Genomic DNA, 15,258 nt, shown 5'->3' with positions numbered 1-15,258 from the left:
GTTTATATATATATATATATATATTACATTTTAAAAAATTCTCTAATAATTCAAAAATTATATTAAAGTTTAAAAATTAACATGAATGCCAGAATATTTAATTGGATAATCATTCTTTGCTTTCCATCATAACTTTTCTCTGTTGTCAAAATGCGTGTCTATGTAAGCTATATCAAAATCCTAAAACTTTCTTTATTTCCAGTTTTAGTTTTATTTTCAATGTGGTCATATTCATAGACAGTAAAAGAATCATATTCAATAAAAGTGAGAACAAAACTGCATGAGTCAGGACCTACATTCAGCTCGCTAGATGGCGTCAGTCCGTTTTCTCTTCACTTTACACACACATTTCACCGCTGATGTTTCGAGCAGCAGGAAACGTTATCTGTGTTGTGAGGCGGCTGATGAGGAAAGCATGGCCCTTAACGCAGGTAAAATGTGAATAAAGTCATATTTTGCTTATTCGGTTGTTGACTTCCCTATTTATATCTCTCAATAATCTTCAGTCACTTTACTTACTTCCGTCGTGCTAAAATAGTGCACGTGCAGCCGCGCTAAAATAACATCTCACGCTAGCAGGTTAGCGCTTCAATGTCTGTCGGTATGGGTGTGTAGCTTTAATTTATTCGAAATATCTAGGTCTTTACAATGCCTTTATCATAAATGATTATTAGTGACAACCTTATTTTATACAGTCTATGGACAACCGAACGTAAAGTCGTGTAACTGTCTGAAATCTCCAGACACATGGATGTTAGCTGGCAGACTGTTTGTCATCTGTACATTAATGACACACACACACACACGTACAGACATGAGGAATCCATGTGCTTTGATGAATCTAGATGAAGACTTTGAATGGGAACCTCCCTCCGAGGCGGAGATGAAGGTGATTCAGGCTCGACGGGAGCGGCAGGACAAGATCAGCAAGCTGATGGGAGACTATCTGCTGAAGGGATATAAGATGCTGGGGGATTGCTGTGAGCTGTGTGGGGTGAGAGTAAAACACCTTTCCTTCACTCATCAGTGACTTCATAACATTATTGTCATTATTGTTAATATATATAATCATAATGTATAAACACTATATACATGTGTGTGACTGTGTGTATAAAATATATATATATATATATATACACATACATACATACACACACACACATATATATATATATACACACACACACACACACACACACATACATACATATATATATATATATATATATATATATATATATATATATATGTGTGTATATATACATATGTATATATATATATGAAGAGTTCAGATGCAAAAGCCTCTAAATGCCATTTAAAATTTTCTTATAGAATGATCATTTTTATCAAGCTTGTATATTTAAGTTCAGTAATTTCACTTAAATGATAATTAATAGGTAATCTTCATTGCCATTTAAGTGAAATTATTGAATTTAAATATACGAGCTTGATAAAAATGATCATTCTATAAGAAAATTTCAGATGGCATTTAGAGGCTTTTGCATCTGAACTCTTCATATATATATATACATATATATATACATACACATATACACATACATACATATATACAACATAAGCATTGTATATATATACATATATGAAACATAAGCATTGTACTAGCATTCTCAGGTGATTAGACCACTGAAATTATAATAAAAAATATTTATTTATTTTTTATTACAATATGTATGAATTAAGGAATGCAATGAATTGTCCTATATATTTTCAGACAATTCTGCTGCAAGATAAGCAGAAGAAATATTACTGTGTTGCTTGTCAAGAGCTGGACTCCGATGTTGACAAGGACAACCCAGGTACGTTTGAATGCAGCCTCTTGAATTGTTTATGAATGTACAGTCTAGACTCTTGTGTATCTCTGTTAACTTGTTCACTTTCATTTTCAGCTTTGAATGCCCAGGCAGCCTTGTCACAGGTACGAGAGCGTCAGCTTGCGAGTCAGTCTCTCCCTGAATCTAACGGAGCCTCCTCCAGCGAACCCCCTCTCTCCATCACTGGCCAGCCCCGGCCGGAGCACTGCGAGGGGGCCGCGTCTGGACTGAGAGGTCCCCTTCCCACCACACAGTCCACTCCTGTTTCTGCTCCCCCTGCCAGCGCAAACTTCCTGCCACCTGCCAACCCTCCTGTCCAGACTACACCTCCTTCAGGGTCCTTGGGTAACACCCTCCAACACGCAGCCTTGTCGAGCGCAGAGGAGGCAGTGCTACACAAACTCAGATGGGCCACACAGGAGCTCCAGCACTCTGCGTCAGTGGAGGCCAGTATCCAGCTCTGCAATCTCATCCGAGGCTGTGCCGAATCCCTGCGTAGCTTGAAAGAGCTGCAGCTCTCATAAGACTGAACTACAATCAGGGCTGTAATAGCACACACACATATAATATGAAATATGAACAGCACTTATATATGTGTATATATACATATATATATATATATATATATATATATATATATATATATATATATATATATATATATTAGTAACATACTCAATGGAATGTTTTAGTTGTGTTTGTTCCAAAGCAGCATGTGACTGTTGTGTGTTGAAATACATTGCTTTAGCTGCAAAAGCTGTTTTTCTTTTTCATGATTTTTTCCCCATTTCTTTATGAAATCCATATTTTCTGAAAGCACTGAATTGACCGTTGTGACAATGTTACTACAGTGGCACCATTTTGGTGCTATGAGCTTTGCCATCGTAAGGAATAGCAGCATCTTAAGTTTGATAATAGCTGTATCTTATTTCGAAGACTGCGTCCTCCGGTGGTCGCTTTCGTCTCAAGTCATTAAGGATGTCTTATTTCAGAATATTAACTATTATAAAAATGACTGTTATTCCTAGTGAAGCATAAATTGTAATGTCTTAAAGACTTTGGAATGTAGTGATCTCAGTTTACTGAAATGAAGCAGCCTCAATGACTTATACAGACGTTTAGTTGTTTTTTCGCTGCCCCGCGTTTGTCGTTTTCAAACGCAAAAAAAGAAAGAAAACTGACGGGTCCTTAAGGGGCCAGTCACATAAAACACGTTTTTGCATTGAAAAAGTGAGATGCAGGCAATGGAATGGGGAAAACCTGTTTTTGCCTTCCACTACGGCGCTTTTCTATCATTCTTCTTTGTAAAGCAATAGACAGAAGTGACCATTGTGCTAGCGTTAATAAAGTTCAACTTTAAAAAAAGGGTGTTTCTAGGCATTGCCTTTTTGATTCTACTGCACGACTATTTCATCAGTTTTCTGCGTAAACACTTGTGGTTGCGTTTTTGCTGTATCTTGCGTCTGACACAATACTCTAAAAACGTGGTGCTAAGTTTCCACGTCTCCAGACGTTTTTTTTTTTCCATTCCTCTATTCTGTTTTGCGTTTTAAGCAAAAAAACACGGTCTGTAACAATGACCCGTTAGATATTAATTTTTCCCACACAAATCTCAGATGAAGCCTTTAAAAAAAAAAGTATTTTAGATTCAAGAAAATACTTAAGGAAAGAAAGAACATGATATGCTATGGTTTAATTACGATTACTGCTGAACTTGAGAAACAGCGCCTCCCTGTGGCCACCAAAGCTCAGCTGAAGCCTTTAAAGTCCCCCTGTTGTCAATAATTGCAACCCTTAAAACTCATCTTTGATCACCAAAATGACATTTTTCCATGCCTTAAAATAATGTAACTGCACGCTTGCTTCATTTAGTATAGGCGGAATCATGAGTATGCAAATTAAATTATTGATGTGATTGGTTACAACATATTTGTGACGTAGATAACAACAGCGATTTCAAACCGCGTTTTTGAGACCGTCTTTGGTTCACTGCAGTTTTAAAGAGAAAATACTCAGCAATGGTGTTGACTTAAGAATTTGCACATTTGCACTTAAAGCATATTAAAAACACCACATAGGCTCATAAATAAATAACATTAAAACTTGATTTTCACCACAGGGGTCTTTAAAAATTAATTGAGAATATAGCCTACACAGGGAAAGAGATAACATGATTGACATCAGATAAGCTGCGTCCGAAATTGCATTCTCTCTTGAGTAGGTACTTTTTTTGAGTAGCCTAAGTAATTACTCCACGACCGCTAAAAAAAAATTATGTTCTGTATAGTATGAGTGTGTTTATTTTAAAATGTATAGGCTACTACACACAGTGACACTCATACTATGCATAACATACATTTTTAGCGGTCGTGAAGTAATGTCATACTATGTGCAGTGGAAAGGTGGCTTAAATGTATTCCGGATACTGCATTCGCTATGCTGTCATTATCACATCACTGCCATTCCCAAATACTCCCGTGGCCATCATATGCACACTTCAGAATCTCTGCCGAAGTAGTAGGTAATCCTGGTACTTTTTGCCTACTCTTTCATGAGTACTATGAATTCGGACATATTTCTTGTGTCACATAGCCTACTGTTTTTTGCTTACTATATAGGGAAGGATGCGATGTCGGATGCAGCCATGGTTTTATTGAGTTTACTGCTGGAAGTGAGAAACAGCGCCTCACTGTGGCCAAACGGCGCACTGGGCGGAGAGATTCAGTGGGCGAGGTTTAGCTGCACAAGACAAAAGAAAACGTTAAACGAAAACAAAGCGGGGCTCCTTGATCTCCCGAACAGGGTTCCCTGACCAGTTTTGCTTATATCTAAGGGTAGGGATTTGTTTTCATCTCGAGCAGTAGAATAAATGCGCTGCTTTACGACGAAATGCAAGTAAGGAAGAGCGGAAAATCAAATGCCTCCTGAAGAGATACGGTGTAAATGAGCTGTTATAGTTATAATTTAGTTTAGACCAGCGGTTACATATGAGGAATATCGCATATGACTTTTCTTTATATTTTCCGGAAGTTAGTTTTTAGACGTGACAGTTGGTTGCAGTTAAGGTCATGCGCTCACCTTTAGCTTGTCTTTTTATAGAAAGGTTGTACATTTAGGCTAATCTCAATTGCATATTTTTAATGGTGTTAAAAAATAAATTAGAAAAATAACAACACCAGGCCTAGAAAAGTTTCAAACCAGGATTTTATTTTAAAAGCAAAACCAGTGAAATCGGAAATGAACGGGTTTCAGTCCAGTCCAGCGGATTGTCCGGCTGGAAGCGTCTGTTCCATTGAAGGTTTGCCTCCGTTACCCAAAGGACTGAGTGGCATCCTAAACTCGAGCGGGGGATCGTGGAGGGACATTGAGAAGGTCTACAGCAAGAGGACACGCATCCAAGCGGACATCAGCAAGTCCAGAGTGAGCGACTGTCTTGGCCGCAGTAAACCAGCGAGCCTTGACGCAGCGCTGGCCGTGTTGCGCAAAGAGATGGTACGAGACAACGCCTGAATGTGCCAGTGTGACCTTCACTGGATATCTGCTAAATTGGCAGCTATTTATGGGTCAAAGACAAATGTGAGAGATTATTTTAAAAGTCTCGTTTAAAATATGTGCTAAGTTTTTTTGAAAATGTAAAAGAAATGTAGGGTACATTTATAATCGTATTCATTGTAGTTTTAATTTATTTTATTTTTCTAAAGAAAAATTCCTAATTAGAAAGTAATATAAAATCATAGGCTAATAAAAGATTGTCAGCTTTTTTCAAGAATTTGTATTTATTATTTGATACAATCTCTGGACAGTTACCCTACCTAGACATGTTTGATTTGAGCTAAAAAAAAAAAAAAATTCAAAACAACTTTTAATTCAGAAATTAAAAACATGTTCAATAATATTTTTGTATGACAGTCATTTTAGTTTGAAATGTATTTTAATAAAAGTTTAACATTTTCATTGACAGTTTTATTGAAAGCAACGTTACACAAAAAATTTGCTGCCTTACATTTTTAAGTACAACTAACTTGGGTGTTTAAGTCATTTCAACTTATATTGCATTAAACTGACATTAAAAATGAGTTAAATCTTGAATACTTAAAAAAAAAGTTGAAAATTGCTTAGCTTATTTTGATTAGTTACGGCAATGTAAAAACATGTCTTCTCCCCACAAAATGTTAAATTTTTACAATGCAAACTCATAACAGCTGTTTGAACATATATTGTTTGTACATTAGAAGTAATTAAAATATGTGTAATGTAAAATATGTGTTCACTCTAATGTAAAAATTGTACATTAGAGGTAAATAAAATATGTAATTACAATATGTATGGTAATTCCGCATAGCCCATATGTACTTGTGTCTTTTGCAGGTTGGTCTTCGACAGTTAGACATGTCCTTGCTGTGCCAGTTGTGGTCTCTATATGAGTCCATACAGGAATACAAAGGAGCTTTCCAGGACATCTCCTCTTCTTTGTGCGAGAGCTCCTTCAACACCGAAAATGGCTATTCTGAAGATGAAGAGGAGGAAGATGAAGATGAAAATGAAGGGGAGAGCGGGGAGACGCTGTTATCCCTTCCTCAGCCCACTCAGAACTCCCGAGACCAGTGGATCAAAGACTCTTTCCACATCCCCATTTAAATGAAGCATGCGCTCTCTTAGTTATAGATCTGATCTCCCATGATCCTCATCGATATAAACCGTGACAGACATGACTCCATTGTTTGAAGGATTCTATAGGCATCAAAATGATCAAGGCTTTTGTTTTTGTAGGATACTGTTACAATGGTGATTGTAAGCTTCTTTCAGGGGAACCATGGAAAACTGCCTTTTTACTTCCTGTAAAGTCATAAAGACCGGATGTGGACTGACAGGAAGAGGATGTTATGGCCAGAAACAGTGTAGTCTAGGATGTTTTTCTACTTCAAAAATTTTGAAGTATACATCAAAAATTTAATTAAAGACATGCCTTACTATTCTCTCTTTTGATATATCAAGTCACAATTTCATTATATTATATAGATGTGTATTATCACTTGTCTATTTTCTTACTTACCAGCATTTGAGATACTGTTTATTTTATTATACAATATTATTTGCCACCTCTGTTTTCCATTAGTAAGTTAAACTTGCATTTTGTACTAAATGAAAAAGTAATAAAACATGTCAAACTTTTCCTTTTCGCTGATGGTCTCAAGAATGCACTACAGTAAAAGTGGTTTGTTTCCTTTATAGTTTAGCTAATATTTTTGTTGTCTGATACTTTATCCACCATTGTCTCAAAATACATGCTCAACATGTTCAAATCAGCTGTCCAGTGCAGATATGAACACATCAGCCATTAGGTGGCACTCATTTCCTTCCTTAAAGTTTGTAAATTAATATTCTTTACATCATGACTCAAAACAACATCAGAGTAAACAAAATAACTCTTTGGGGAAACCTCTCTTCTTTCCATTGCCTTGGTACCGTTTAGCGCAAAAGAAGATTGCTAGATTCGTTTCCTGTAATGTTTATCTTTGAGTCAGACCAGATACATGCCATCCGATTAAAACAATTATACTAAATTTGAATGTTTGGATTGAGACTCGCTCAGATCTTTCTGAACCACTCACTCATTACGCAGAAAGTATAAACAAATGGTTCCAGCTACTCTTGTGCTTATTAGGTAATCCTGCTAGCTTTTTTTGCATTAGGGAGAGAAGGGAGGAACAAGTTCAGACACAGGCCAGGCAGTACAAAAAAAAAAAAAAAAACTGTTCCATCACTATTATTCATATTATTACAGTAACACAGTGGCATGTCTTGTAATTTCCATCAAAATTAAGCTTTAGGTTTTATCAAGTCTATATGTAAGTCTATAGCAGTTTAATAAATACAAAGTTCTGTCATAAAACTCCAGATGGCGCAGGCTGATAGGTCCTTAAAGGGATACTCCACTTTAAAATGACAATTCTGTCATCATATACTCACCCTCATGTTGTTTCAAACCTGTATGAATTTCTTTCTTCTGCTGAACAGAAAGGAAGATATTTAGAAGAATGTCAGTAACCAGACAGTTTCTGGTCTCATTGACTTCCATAGTAGGAAAAAAATATACTATGGAAGTCAATGAGACCAGAAACTGTCTGGTTACTGATATTCTTCTAAATATCTTCCTTTCTGTTCAGCAGAAGAAAGAAATTCATACAGGTTTGAAACAACATGAGGGTGAGTATGTGATGACAGAATTTTCATTTTAAAGTGGAGTATCCCTTTAACTCAATCTTCTATGATTCTCTATACTATAGACCAGGGATAGGCAACTCCGGTCCTGAAGGGCCACTGTCCAGCAGAGTTTAGCTCCAACCCTAATTAAACACACCTGAACAAGGCAATCAATGTTTTCAGGATTACTAGATAGATACAGGCAGTTGAGTTTTTATCAGGGCTGAAGCTAAACTCTGCAGGACAGTGGCCCTCTAGGACCGGAGTTGCCTATCCCTGCTATAGACTATAGGGTTGACAGTTGATTGGTTCCTCCTGTATCAGTAGCAATGAGCTCGCTGCTCAACTTTCAAAGACTTAGCATTTTGACAAGGTTAGCATTTGCTGTAGCAGTTGCAGCGCGCTTTTATAAACCCTCCACCTTCCCCAGCTCCACCTGTATAGATCTGCTACAGGTAATTCATGTGCTATATTGTACAGCAGCAGCAAGTCGTATATGTCTTATATTGGCAGTAGCAAGTCCTGTACTTTCTCTGCAGCAGCAGCAGCAGCATATGATCTATTCCGCCAAGACCAAACATATCAACATTGTCATTTTCATTACCATGCCAAACACTCAGAGAGTTGTCATGACAGAAATAGCAATATACTATAGCAAGTTTCATGTAATATATAACAATATACTGTAACATTTTCTATTATTCAAATTAATTTAAATGGAGGGGATGTTTGGAAACTCAGTCATGACTCATGACCACAATTTTTTGCTGATATTTGCATAACTAAAATTAAACTGCAAACAGTAGCTTTAGGTTTTATGAAGTCTATGTGTCTATAGAATTTTACATTTTATAAATAGCCATTGGTTTAATCTCTGACATTTATTTGGGTTGAGCAGGTGGATGAACCACAGTGTCTAAACTCTGCTATCTGGGGAGGTCATGGTTCTCCATGCTCACTACAGCTGCTGTCAGAGTCTGTCCTCCAAAGAATAGCAAACAGTTATTAAAGGTTTCCGTCTGGTGCTCCAGGCTAAGTGGTCGTATGTTTGAGTCTGTGCAGGTAGACAAGAACAAAGCTCTGGGCAGTCTTACAGCACTGAGAATTTGTCATTGTCCCACAAGCCCCACTCATGTGCCAAAATCTTGCTGAAACACACTGTGCTTTCCACATTGCATACTTCTTCAGGAGACAATCTCAAACTCCCCATATTTGGCATGATGGAGTGATTAAGTGGTGAAGGATGTGGCATTTCTCTAGGAAGCTCTATAAATAAAATACAGATGTAAGATATTGTTGGATACAATATCTCAACAAGGAATGTCTGTTAAAAGTAGCTCAAACCAAAGGTCACATTGCTATCTTTTCAATCACATTAATATGAAAAATATGCACTTTCTGCCCTTTGATTAATCTTAAAGGCATAAATATTATGGCAGAAATGATTACACATACTTTCGACATATCGAAAGCGTTTTTAAAAACCATTCCCATCATTCTAACGTGGATTTATTTGCATTTTGCCATTCAAAAGTTTGGGGTTGGTAAGATTTTTTAAAATGTTTTTTTTTAAAGACATTTCGTATGCTCATCAAGGCTACTTTTTAATCAAAACTAGCAAAAACAGTAATATTGTGAGATATTGTTAAAATTTTAAATAACTGTTTTCTATTTTAATATAATTTAAAATGTAATTTATTCTTGTGATGGCAAAGTTGAATTTTCAGCATAATTACTAGTGTATTATGTGTATTAATTACTATAATTACAGTCTTCATTGTCATATGATCTTTTAGAAATCATTCTAATATGCTGATTTAATGCTCAAGAAACAGTTGTGCTGCTTAATATTTTTGTGGAAACTGTAAAACATTTTCTTTAGGATTCTTTGATTAATAGAAAGTTTATTTGAAATAGAAACAGCATTTATTTGAAATAGAAATCTTAAAGGGTTAGTTCACCCAAAAATTAAAATTCTGTCAGTAATTACTCACCCTCATGTTGTTCCAACCGCGTAAGACCTTCGTTCATCTTCGGAACACAAATTAAGATATTTTTGATGAAATCTGAGCCATGTTTCACTCCTCCATAGGCTTCCAGTGTGACCGAAACTTGCTGGCCCAGAAAAGTTATTAAAGAGATCGTTAATATAGTCCAAGTGACTCCAGTGGCTCAATCTTAAGTATATCAAGCGACGAGAATACTTTTTGTGCGCAAAAACAAACAAAAATAACGACTTTATTATTCCACTATTCATTTCCTTCTCTCTGGATGTCTAGTTGGTTTGCGTAGTGTTTTTGCGCAGCGCGTCTGTGTTACACGTCACCACGTAGGCTCACTATTGGCCGACGCCGGTCATGTGTGTGTTGCGTGATGACGTGCAACACAGACGCGCAGCGCAAAAACACTACGAGGCCCAGAGAGAAGGAAATGAAAAGTGGAATAAAGTCGTTATTTTTGTTTGTTTTTGCGCACAAAAAGTATTCTCGTCGCATGATAAACTTAATGTAGTGCCACTGTAGTTACTTGGACTATTTTAACGATGTTTTAATAACTATTCTGGGCCGGTGAGTTTCGGTCACACTGGAAGCCTATGGAAGAGTCAAAATTCTGTCAGATTTCATCAAAAATATCTTAATTTGTGTTCCGAAGATGAACGAAAGACTTACATGGTTGGAACAACATGAGGGTGAGTAATTACTGACAGAATTTTCATTTTTGGGTGAACTAACCCTTTAACATTATAAATGTCTTTCCTGTCACTTTTGATCAATTTAATGCATCCTTGCTGAATTAAAGTAATAATTTCTTTCTTTCTTTAAAAAAAAAAAAAAAAAATCGTACTGACCCCAAACATTTCAAAAGTAGCATATGTGGTCGAAGGAGAACAGTATGTCATCTTCATGTTCTTCGCAAATAAATGAGGCCCTTGTTTTTTTTTATACCATAAGGTGGTGTGGCACCGGCACGTCATTATAAGGATGAGGCATTTCTTGATCCACCTAGTGAGTAAGCATGTATTATGAGTGAGCTCATGTCTTACCCAGATACAAACTCAGCTTGTGATGTCCAGTGAAGGGAGGGGCCCATTTTGGAAACTCATAGTCATGGCCACAAATCACTGTTTCCCAGTAGACTTAAGTCTGTTTGCTAAGTTTTACATGAGCTGGCTCATATTTGCGTTCCTGAAATTAGACTGCAAACTATATTCAACAACTCTCAAAAACAAACCACTGGTAGTTAGTTTCACGCGTCAGTAATCACCTGTGCTGATCAGTTATTGTTAATGAGCTTTACTGAAATGCACATAGCCTTGAATAGCCTTGACATTACAATTTTGAAATTGGAATGTCAAATTCATTTTTGTTTTAAATACAGAAATATAATGGGGTTAGCAGCCAGTGAGTGGAAACACCAGACAGGAAGAGGTTAGTGTCACACAGGAATATGACTAAGGGGGTCACCGATTTGGATTCTAGGTCATCAACTGAGCCAAACGTTTGTGCTCCCCCTCATAACCCAAGCAAGCGGCACCACTCCTTCCATCCCTCCAGCTGCTTCTGTCCATTTATCCCTCGCTCCCAGGCTTCTAAAATAGATCCTGTGTAACTTGAAAAATCCCCTTGTCAATGTCCACTAAAAATACCCATCGTGATCAAGGACTGGACAGCCTCACGGAGTCTATAGCAGCCCATAGCGGAGTCTATGGCAGCCCATATGGTACATTTATATGATCTGAAGATGATTTGACCCAAATTAAGTGACAATACAATGAACGATGAACACAGACCTATTTTACCAAATGGTTCTATGGGCTGCCAAATACTCCCATATGAATGAATAAATGTCAGTCGGTCAGTCAGTCAGTCAGTCAGTCAGTCTGTCTGTCTATCTATCTATCTATCTATCTATCTATCTATCTATCTATCTATCTATCTATCTATCTATCTATCTATCTATCTAAAGTATTGTCAAATTGCAACATAACTTGGTAAAATGTAGTAAAAGCTACCCAAATGTTTGGAGACAACATAAATGAACAATCATAAAAATGCATGTATGTCTACCTTTGAATTATTTTGCCCTAAAATCACAGACCAATTTTATTTATTTTTATTAGCCATACTGCAAGTCCACAATTCTATTTTCTTTTTAAAAAATTCCTTTCTCAAACCCCACAAACAGCGTTCATTTTGTAGCGCCACCCTATTTGCAGTACAGTTTTAGCAACTATAAATTCAATTAGATGTTTGTTTTTTTTTAGCTGTTTTTCATAAAAACATCACTTTGGACTTTATCTGTAATTTTGCAACTAAGATTTTATAATTATTCAAACTTATTCATAAAGTGCGTCCTCTTCTGACCCCTAGCTGACTGGATGTAACCCCTGATCCATCATTACCTTTCCTACTGTACGGAATACAATGAGGGAGATTTTTGCATAGAGGCTGCATCATATGCGTGTTTGCATAACCCTTCCCACCAACTCCTGCACTTCTTCATCCACTTTCATCAGTTCATGGTCAGACAGCTGCTTTTTTTAGAATAATTTCGTATCGCGTGAGTTTCCACGACTCAAAAACGATAAGGTTCCTCAAGATTCCTCAAGATTCTATACGCACAAATGTTTTTGCTCCAAGGCAACTAATTGCAATACACTGACAATCTCTCGCTCTGGTGTGTAACGTGATGCAGTAGTTTCCGTAAATGGTCTTTACTCGATGGCGACAGTTCGGTGGTACTGAGCCGCATGAGGTGCAGCTCGTGCTCCTCAGCAGGAACATTTCACTTTACGAGCCATTTGACAGCCGTATATTTCAGCAGGCTTTTTACTTTTTGTTCAGTGACGGGACGGTAAAAACATAATTTCCATGTTCCTGACTTCATTCGCGGACACTGCATTTTCTACAGAAGAATGACTTCAGTGTGGAAAAGATTACAAAGAGTTGGCAAAAAGGCTACTAAATTTCAGTTCGTGGCTTCGTATCAAGAACTTGTTCTGGAATGTACAAAGAAATGGTAAGTTATGATTTCTTTTCCGTTATAGCGCGTGTGCTTCCTAAATACGCAGTGCTGAAGGGCGGTTCTTCTGACTGAAACAGTACAATGCGCACACACTGTATCTTATTTTAATTTAACGTCGGTAGGCTAATCTAAATGATTGTGAATAGAACAATTAATACAGCTCTTGATATTAAGACTGTATTTGAAATGCATTGGAGAACGTTGACAGCCACACACACCTCTACTTCCGCCTCCATCACTCGGGCTGTCAACACTGAACATCATATGAACATCCATCAAGATAATCTAAGCAGAATAAACTGCTGCTGCTTCTTTTAATTTTAATTTACCTCACTCACATAAGCGGGAGTTATAATTGTTTCATTGTTTCAAATTGAGTGGTGTTGCTTTTCCTTTCTTTTTAGGTGTTGTCCTTTTCATTTTTCGGTTATAATATTATGAGAGCTTAAAAGAGCACTGAATTCCTCTTGACTTCACCCTTAAATAGGGAACTACTTTATTGCTGTTTTCCAACACAAAACTCAAATATTAAGTTTTGTGCAATATTTTGCTTTTCTTTTTTTTCTTGAAAAAAGTTTTTCATATAAACAGTGTTGAGGTGAGAGAATTAAACAATTCTATTTCTGCTGTCTATCATGTGTCTTGATCAGGAGACAGCTGTCGACACAGACAGGGAGTGTTTCGGTCCTCACAGCATAGGTATCTGTTCTCATCTATGATTAAAGACAGCATTATCAGAAAGAATTCAGTCTGATTGGATTTGAAAATGATAACGTTACTGTTTTTCAATCACAAGTACATAGCAAAGACAAAAAGATGTCTTTAAATCAAAGCAATCAAATCAAATGACTTTATCATCACTACACCATACACAAGTGCAACAGTGAGTTGAAATATTGAGTGCATCATCCACCAACATTGCAGTCATGTAATAATGACAGTACAAGACAATATACAAGACTATATGCACAATACACATAATACGCTAAGATGTTTGATGCTTCTGTTGGACTGGAGAATTTGTTTTAATTATTTTGCTGATATTAACTATTGACAATATTCTATGAACAAGTCTTGGCCTGGCAAATGAAGCAACCCTCCTTATTCATTGGTTTGTCATCTGCCTTTAGGAGAGCTGAATCACTCTGTAATTTCTGCCTATTAAAGTTAAGCACTATCTGAGATTAGCACTATGACGACTCTGTCATAGAATGCCCGAATCATCTTATTGGTGATCTAAATGATCTCAGTTTCACCAATTCTATATTCTAGAAATGAGTTATTCTTTCTTATTTAATATGGCCTCATATTCAAACTTTCAACTTTGTTATTGGAAAAAATAGGTTGGGTTAATAGTAAACTTGAGCAGTCGTAATTGTTGTTATCACCTAATGAGCTTACAGCTGATGTGCAATGTCCTAGATCCTCTTGCAACACAGAGGAAAGAAATTCCAGAGCTTTCTTTTGCTGACCTAAACGTGTATCGCAGTACAGCTTTCTTAAAATCTCTTTTGTAGAGCACCTTTTCTAAAGGTGAAAAGAAACTACAGAATGTGTATTTCTGTGAGCACGTCTGATCTTGTGGGTGATTTTCATATACTGACAGTGGGCCAAAGTCTGTAGATGTTACGCCACAGCTGAGGAGGGTGTGAGCTGGAGATATCAGACAGCTGAAAATGACACAGCGGTTGCTTCTGATGGGGTAATATAACTTGAACGGGGTGTGTGTATGTGAGCACGTGTGTGTTTATCTGACAGTTACTTTACATGTCAAAGTGATGAAAAAAGAAGGACTGAATTATAGGAAGAAAATGAAAGAAAGAGAACTCATTTTTCCAACCAGGCTGGCAGTCTATTTTTACGTCCATCCGCACTCTACCCACGTTCCCCCTCTTCTCCTCCTAATTTATCCTTTTAGACCGTTCTGCCCTGTTGCTATTACTAGCTGTAACCTGAGTAAGAGTTGGGTCTCGCTTCTTTTTGTGTAGCGGTTCGTGCTGCTACTGACACACATTACCTTTGCAAACATCAATGTGAACAACAATAGATGATCCAGCTGTACTGTGACATTTACATCTGGACCACGTTCATTAAGAATCATATTCTCGGGAATTTTAAAGGGATGTTATTAATTTTCCCTTCGTTGAAACTCATGCCATTTCAAACCTGTTTGACCTTCTTCTGTGGAATGCAAAAG

General features: G+C 37.0%; 3 protein-coding genes across 9 annotated transcripts in view; all 3 read left to right on the top strand.

Annotated features, from left to right (window-relative positions):
• The first annotated feature begins 293 nt into the window (after positions 1 to 293).
• Positions 294 to 3,197, top strand: znrd2 (zinc ribbon domain containing 2). The gene is made up of 4 exons (XM_084399942.1): positions 294 to 431; positions 846 to 994; positions 1,733 to 1,817; positions 1,908 to 3,197. Exons 1-4 carry the CDS (start codon positions 311 to 313, stop codon positions 2,354 to 2,356), a joined length of 804 nt encoding a protein of 267 aa, XP_084256068.1. The 5' UTR covers positions 294 to 310; the 3' UTR covers positions 2,357 to 3,197.
• Positions 3,198 to 4,548: 1,351 nt separating this feature from the next.
• Positions 4,549 to 7,005, top strand: fam89b (family with sequence similarity 89 member B). The gene is made up of 2 exons (XM_084399764.1): positions 4,549 to 5,324; positions 6,201 to 7,005. The coding sequence occupies exons 1-2, from the start codon at positions 5,070 to 5,072 to the stop codon at positions 6,468 to 6,470; spliced, it is 525 nt and encodes a 174-aa protein (XP_084255890.1). The 5' UTR covers positions 4,549 to 5,069; the 3' UTR covers positions 6,471 to 7,005.
• A 5,573-nt stretch (positions 7,006 to 12,578) lies between these two features.
• ehbp1l1b (EH domain binding protein 1-like 1b) overlaps positions 12,579 to 15,258 on the top strand; it is a 29,170-nt gene continuing 26,490 nt past the window's right edge. For 6 of the 7 annotated variants that reach the window (XM_084401175.1, XM_084401178.1, XM_084401176.1 and 3 more), the window contains exon 1: positions 12,750 to 13,055. In XM_084401175.1, coding sequence (XP_084257301.1) covers positions 12,952 to 13,055 — 104 coding nt within the window. In that variant the 5' untranslated portion in view covers positions 12,750 to 12,951. Of the gene's footprint in view, positions 13,056 to 15,258 lie in introns of all 7 variants that reach the window. The other variant, XM_084401177.1, reaches the window with a different exon arrangement.

This window comes from Rutilus rutilus (assembly GCF_951802725.1).
Source record: "Rutilus rutilus genome assembly, chromosome: 25".
Lineage (NCBI taxonomy): Eukaryota > Metazoa > Chordata > Actinopteri > Cypriniformes > Leuciscidae > Rutilus > Rutilus rutilus.
Note: the sequence above shows the minus strand (reverse complement) of the source record. Positions and strands in the feature narration are given on the sequence as shown.

Coding starts and splice junctions, on each gene's coding strand:
- znrd2 (XM_084399942.1), top strand. CDS start 311: ATGGCGTCAGTCCGTTTTCTCTTCACTTTACACACACATTTCACCGCT. Junction 432..845: donor AAGCATGGCCCTTAACGCAG/GTAAAATGTGAA, acceptor TGATGAATCTAG/ATGAAGACTTTGAATGGGAA. Junction 995..1,732: donor ATTGCTGTGAGCTGTGTGGG/GTGAGAGTAAAA, acceptor ATATATTTTCAG/ACAATTCTGCTGCAAGATAA.
- fam89b (XM_084399764.1), top strand. CDS start 5,070: ATGAACGGGTTTCAGTCCAGTCCAGCGGATTGTCCGGCTGGAAGCGTC. Junction 5,325..6,200: donor CCGTGTTGCGCAAAGAGATG/GTACGAGACAAC, acceptor TGTCTTTTGCAG/GTTGGTCTTCGACAGTTAGA.